The sequence below is a fragment of the Sciurus vulgaris genome, assembly GCF_902686455.1.
Source record: "Sciurus vulgaris genome assembly, chromosome: 2".
NCBI lineage: Eukaryota > Metazoa > Chordata > Mammalia > Rodentia > Sciuridae > Sciurus > Sciurus vulgaris.
The window spans coordinates 80,667,189-80,673,798 of record NC_136462.1 but is presented as its reverse complement, the minus strand read 5'-3'; the positions used below and the strand labels follow the sequence as shown (position 1 = coordinate 80,673,798).

The 6,610-nt window shown below is 38.7% G+C and overlaps 1 protein-coding gene across 1 annotated transcript; it reads right to left on the bottom strand.

Moving 5' to 3' along the window:
* Positions 1–436: 436 nt before the first annotated feature.
* Positions 437–2,797, bottom strand: RNASE11 (ribonuclease A family member 11 (inactive)). Its single transcript, XM_079129311.1, has 2 exons — positions 2,596–2,797; positions 437–2,023 (listed from the first exon to the last, which is right to left on the bottom strand). Exon 2 carries the CDS (start codon positions 1,999–2,001, stop codon positions 1,402–1,404), a length of 600 nt encoding a protein of 199 aa, XP_078985437.1. The 5' UTR covers positions 2,002–2,023; positions 2,596–2,797; the 3' UTR covers positions 437–1,401.
* Positions 2,798–6,610: the final 3,813 nt, after the last annotated feature.

The following is a 6,610-nucleotide window of genomic DNA, read 5'->3' as shown; positions in this document are numbered from 1 at the left end:
GACCACTGTACTGTGATATAACCCACCCTTCCATTTGGTGAATGAGTGGTAGCATCAGACTTACTACCTAGAACTATCCCTGCAATCGACTCCGTTAAGCACATCTGCCTTCCTGCATCCTGTGGCCTCTTAGAAAAGCAGAAAGGGTGTCGGGCATTGCTCTCTACGATACTGTTCTCTGGCTGCTGAGTACAAATTTAGTGCTTATTACATACTGTTTGGCAAAACCCACAGTTAATGTTGATTTAAGCAGCCACCACATTGACAAGAAAAACTCAGCAAAAGGATAAAAAATGGTATTGTCATGCTTATTGATTGATTGCCAGAGTTTTGCAATTCAAATAAAATGAGAATTCTGTACCAAATGTGAAAAGCATTGGGAAAATTGACACAAAGAGTTATGTACAACAAGAAAAATGTTACAGTAACATAGCACTCATTTACATGCATTTATTTTAAATTTGAATTTTAAAAAAGAGTGGTCTTAGGATAGAGGGAGGATGTATGAGTCAAAAACAGAAGCATCCATGCACACATCAAGGAACAAGATACCTGCCATGCTTCATGCAGAGTGTTGAACTATGAACACTCACTAAGGTATCATAAAACATCAAATTGAAGAGCTATTCTGCCAGCAGAGACTGCCTATTCCTGTCTTTCTATCTTCTGTATTCCTCCTGGCTTGCCACTCGTCTCCCATGGCCCAAGAATAGCAAGACTTTGCTTGAGAAAAAAATGCAATAAAAGCTTTATTGCTTCTCTTTACAGCAACCTGTGAGCTAGGGAAGAGTGCCTAGGAATAGAGAGTGAGTAGTGCTGGAGCTATTGACACCGAGAGCAGTAGTTAGGACAAAGGGTCTTTTCCCTTTGCCATCTCCTGGAGGATAGGCAACCCAGGGTTATATAGTGGGTGTTCCTCTGTCTGCACACATCAATGGACACACTTCTTTGAAGAGCAGTGGCAATAATATTTCCCATATTCATTCACTAATTTTTCTGAACAGTCTCACTGGCAGTACAATTAACTTTTAATTATCCATATTGTTTCAGAGCTTCTCTCCTTAATATTGCCCAGTTGGAGGGACTCTACTTTTTTGTCTTTATAGCTGAGCTAAGATGGAATTCTGTTTGGTTCAAAGAAAGAGCATGTGTGTGTGTGTGTGTGTGTGTGTGTGTGTGTAGTGTAGTGTATATAGGTGTGTGAGAGAGAATTTGCATTCCTGGATCAGTTGTAAATTTAATTGAATTATCCAGTTTTGGATTTTTCACTGATTCAGTTAGTATAAATAATTGAGTTTCCTATAGTGCTAAAGGGTAGATGTGGATAACAGAAGGAAATAAACTGTAATGAGCATGACTATGCCCTTTATGGACCTTTATGGACCCAAAGCCTTTTCAGACTTACAGTTTAGAGCCACTAACTAACCAACTCATCAGGGAATGACCTGTCAGCACTGTGAACATCTTCTCCAATGAAGTGACACTGTGGTATTGGCACCGGTGGTATTGTTTGCGTGTAGTGAGCTGGCACATAGTATTCTCCAGTTCTGTGCTCTCACAGCAGCTTATGCCAGGATTCTGTCCACAAGTGCAGCTGGGGATCTTGTGGACCTGGTGGATCACTCCGATGGAACCATGGATGAAATCATTACTCTCTTTGCATGACCCATTAGCTTCTAAAACTTTTCTCCAGTCGGTCATATCATTGCAACACTCTTTGTTATTAGCTGACCTGTTTCCCTTGGGAATACCGTAACATAACTTTCTGGATGTCAGTAGTGTGGAAGAAAGAACATCCTGGGACATGTTGAAGCTGGTATTTTTATCTAACAGGGTCAAGTTCATTAATACCTTAATGGTCTGTTTTTCTTGGCCATTTTTCACCATGTCGTATTGCACCTCTTCCTGTGAAAATTCTTCTTTAACTATCTCCATTATGCTTTCTGAAGCTCCTGCAAGAACCAACCCCAGGCCAAGCAGCAGCAGAGAGAAGGTCTCCATCTCAGATCTAATATAATCTCTTCTGCAGTAATGATAAAAAGATAAAAGATAAAAACAAGGAGAATATTAAGAAGATACTAAAAGATAAAAACAAGGAGAATATTAAGAAGAATATTAATTTTTATCCTTATGACAAACATTCCCCAAAATGAACCCCATATGTAAGACTCCTACATACATGAATGGAAGTATAATATAGTGAAAAGACAATCAGTTATGTGGTCTTAAAACCAAGGTTCAAATTCCTGATTATCAAGGTTTTATCCCTGATTAAAAACAATTCACTCTACCTCATATAACTTCAGTTTACCTATTAAAAGAAAGAAAGAGAATCACGTAAGGTGATAAGTTTAAAGTACTAGAACAAATGATTAATTTCTCTTCCTTTTCCTTTTTTTACACCATGATCGTAGGGTCTACAGTCTCCGTGGTGGGGCACCAATCATCTCATCCAACACATTCCTCACTATGTCCTACAGCCCCACTACCTGGTCCCTGGCAGTTACTTGAGAAAACAACACTAAACACACAGAGCCACTTCCTCATCTCTCATTTCTTTCTCCCCATTCTCATTCATGAGATTTCCATCTTTACCTGTTCCTTTGGCAAGTTGATCCTGCACAGAAAGATTCCAAGTTGGTGCAGGACTAGCAGTGAAACTGTTTCCTGGGAGTTTCTGTTATTGTGTATAACTAAGGGAAGGAGGAGCAAGAAAGGGGTAGAGAGGATTTTCTGAGATTGATGGAGGAGCCAATGTGGAACCAAGGAAGTTCAGGGAGAACTGAACAAAATGTCCATTTGATCTTCAGAATTTCAGTGACCCAAGAAGTCCCTCTGCTTCCTCTTCTGTGAAACCTCCCATACTTATACATCAACCTAGAGTGGTTTTTCTTTTCTTTTCTGAAACCCTGCAAAACAGATGATGTTGCACTTCATTTTATATGATGCTTTTCATTATTCTAGTTAGCTGGGCATATTTCAGTCCTTCCACCCCCTTACTATGGCTGACAACTCCTTGAACCTGGAACATAGATTCTCATCGTCATTATTCTGCTCAACATAGTGCACTGAATGGTACACACGCTAGTTCCTCAACAATATTTGCTAATAATATAGCATGGTTTAACTGGTGTAGAAAATCACTTATTTGAGGTCAGTGCTGGGAAATTCATGAGAATCCCAAAAAACACGGTTAATCATAGTGATAATTCCCTCATTCTAGAATGACCATATTTCCCCTTTTCTTTTTCCCACCTCTAAAAGCCTCTTTCTCTTGTGCATGATCACCCTTAGGTCCTTTGTAATCCCTGCTCCTTGCTCCTCCAATTCCTTTAGTATAACACTCTTAAAGCACCACTCCACTTTCAATGACACTATCTCAGAATCCTTGAAATATTCCTCATTCCTGCAGGAGGAAGTTGAATTCCATGAGCCCATTAGCCAAGGCTCTACTTGACCTGATCCCAAACTGCCCTTCAAGGTTTATCTCCCATCATTTTGTGACACAAATGTGCTCCGGTCAGTTAGCGTGACCCTCTCTTCATTGAATATACACCATAACATACCTCCCTTTTTGTTCTTTCTCTTAGAAGCCCTCAAAACCTTATTCAGATCCCATCCTTTTTTGACAAATTTTCTTACCACTTAAGTCTGTCAAATCCATATCTCCTCTCAGTTTTCTGAACTTATCATTCACACTACTAACTTGACATTAGCATACGAGGACTTTTTAAAGTATTGTATTTTATTTTTTAAATGTCCTTTGTGTAAAATTAGCAAAGATCTAGCATCATTTGCTAGATATATAAGCCTTAATTATTGGGTTGATTATTATTGACAGATTATTAAAAATTAAGTGGATGTGTTCGTGTGTGTACCTTGAAAGGGTACCTTAAGAATAGAAGTGGTACATGTTGGAGAGAGTAAGAAGAATTTGTTTAAAGAAATTTTTTTTCTAAAATTTTACATACTTTTCCATTGACATCAATAGTGAGGTGATAACAGGAAAGCAAGAAGACAATGAGGAGAAAAATAAATAGGAAGAGCAGCAGGCAGAGATGCCTAGTTTTTCTGAAAAAGGGATTTCAAATGGGCAGAATTCACAACTGCCTGGGATTGATTTCAAATTGCTAGGTGCTCATTACTATACACACACACACACACACACACACACACACACACACACATCCCCCTAAATTATTAATGATCGAATTGTCATAATTCATTTGAACTGGATTTTGATCCCTATTGAAAGAAAGTACTCTGAGGATAGATTCTACAGGACAGTCTCAGTTCCTTAAACTTCAATGGGAATGAAAGATTTGTATTTAATTAGAAAAGAGAAGGTTGGAGGAGGAAGGGAAGAAAAATCACTGAGAAGTAAAGAAGAGGAGAAGAAGCCAAGGGATTTTTTTTTTATTGTAAACAAATGGGATACATGTTGTTTCTCTGTTTGTACATGGCGTAAAGGCATACCATTTGTGTAATCATAAATTTACATAGGGTAATGTTGTTTGATTCATTCTGTTATTTTTTCCCTTCCCCCCACCCCTCCCACCCCTCTTTTCCCTCTATACAGTCCTTCCTTCCTCCATTCTTGCCCCCCTCCCTAACCCTAACTCTAACCCTAACACTAACCCCTCCCTCCCCCCATTATGTGTCATCATCCACTTATTAGCGATATCATTCGGTGTTTGGTCTTTTGAGATTGGCTTATCTCACTTAGCATGATTTTCTCCAATTTCATCCATTTGCCTGCAAATGCCATAATTTTATCATTCTTTATGGCTGAGTAATATTCCGTTGTATATATATACCACAGTTTCTTTATCCATTCATCAATTTAAGGACATCTAGGTTGGTTCCACAATCTGGCTGTTGTGAATTGAACAGCTATGTACATTGATGTGGCTGTATCTCTGTAGTATGCTGATTTTAAGTCCTTTGGGTATAGGCCAAGGGCCAAGGAATATTATAGGAAAAAAATAATCAGAATTAGCAGCAGGGGCCTAAAAGGCACATTAATCTATTCCAAAGTTTTGTATAGGAAATGAAGCTAGCAGGACTCAAGTCCTATGCTAGTGACCACCTATTCCTTCTTAATTTCTGCTGGTGCTAAAGGCTCTCATCACTTGGTGGCACCCAAACTTCCTTGAAGACAACAATGACAACAGAATTCCCACAGAAAAATGGATAATGAAACTAAACTGGAAAACCATCCCCCAGATGGTAGGAGCCATGAGGCTGGGTAAACGTTGCCTACTTACAAGTCTATAAAGCGTCCTTCACTCATGATCTCACCTTCCTCCCCCATAAATCGAATCAATCAGAACTTGATGCTTACAAAAGACAGATCTAATTAGCATAGGTATATCTCCTTCTTGGATATGATCTGGAATTAAATCTAAATGGTCAATGCAGCAGTTGAAGTCTCTCAACTGAAAAGATCAGGACAGAAAGTGTCCTCTAAAGCTTGGGAACCACTCATGAGTCTCTGGTATATTTGAGCTATTTTCATAACTTAAAATTAGTGACCCCATAAGGGGCCCTTACTTGCTAATAACTCTTTATTTCTTACTGTATCTCAATACTAAGCCTTCCTGACAAAGCCAGAAATGGAATTGGAGAGTGACAGACTTGGAATGAACTTCAAAGATTACCCAGTTGAGATCTAGGTACAGATGAAGAAGCTAATGGTCAGAGAAGAACGGGACCTGATGAAATTTCCAGATTTTAGAGCTTCTCCTCTTCCTTCTCCCTCTGGTTCAAAGCTTACTACACCCATAGCTGAATGTGGGGCAACTAAAGAGTGAATTCAGTTGCAAGAACTAAAGGGGGAAAGAAGTTTATAGTCTGGCTCAAAGTCCTTTCTGCATTCTCCAGAGACACAAAGAGGAAAAACACTGAGCTCTGAGAGTCTCAACTCCTCCCTGAGAGATCCTTCTCCATTTCTCTCCAGTCTTTAAGGGAAATAGTTTCTGACTCTTTAGGTTCCTTCTGATCTCCTTTATTCTTTCTTTTGAGGCACAGAAGGAGCCACTGAATAGGAACGAATGGAGTTGGAGTTTATACCGTACTTATAAAAGACCCTAAGTGTGATCCCAATGACTTTTACACTGGATCAGGGCTGAGATTAGGGTTAAGTGATAAAGCACTCCAGGCACAAAATTTAAAGGAGTGCCAAAACACTCAGTAATCAAGATTAAATAATATTTTAATGCTATATAATCATTAATATACAAATATCAAAAATTTAAATAGTACAATCTGACCCTACCTTAGTACAATTCATATAACTACTCTCCTCACCCTAATCCCAGTCCTGTCAGTCTGGATCTTCAAATTTATACATCAGAATATTTTATACATAATAATATTTTATACAATCAGATATTTTATACATCAGAATTTTTGCATTCATTTTTACTTTTAGAAAATATTGAATTAAAATATCATTTATCTAGATGATTGGGTTTGGGGGGCAGTGCCCCCTTGCATCTGAAGCAACTGTCTTGCTCACTTTACCTCAATCCCACACTTGCCTGGATAGAATTCATTCTTGGCTCTCATCAAATGACTCAGACAAGGGACCCAAAAAATGAAGCATATG

Coding starts and splice junctions, on each gene's coding strand:
- RNASE11 (XM_079129311.1), bottom strand. CDS start 2,001: ATGGAGACCTTCTCTCTGCTGCTGCTTGGCCTGGGGTTGGTTCTTGCA.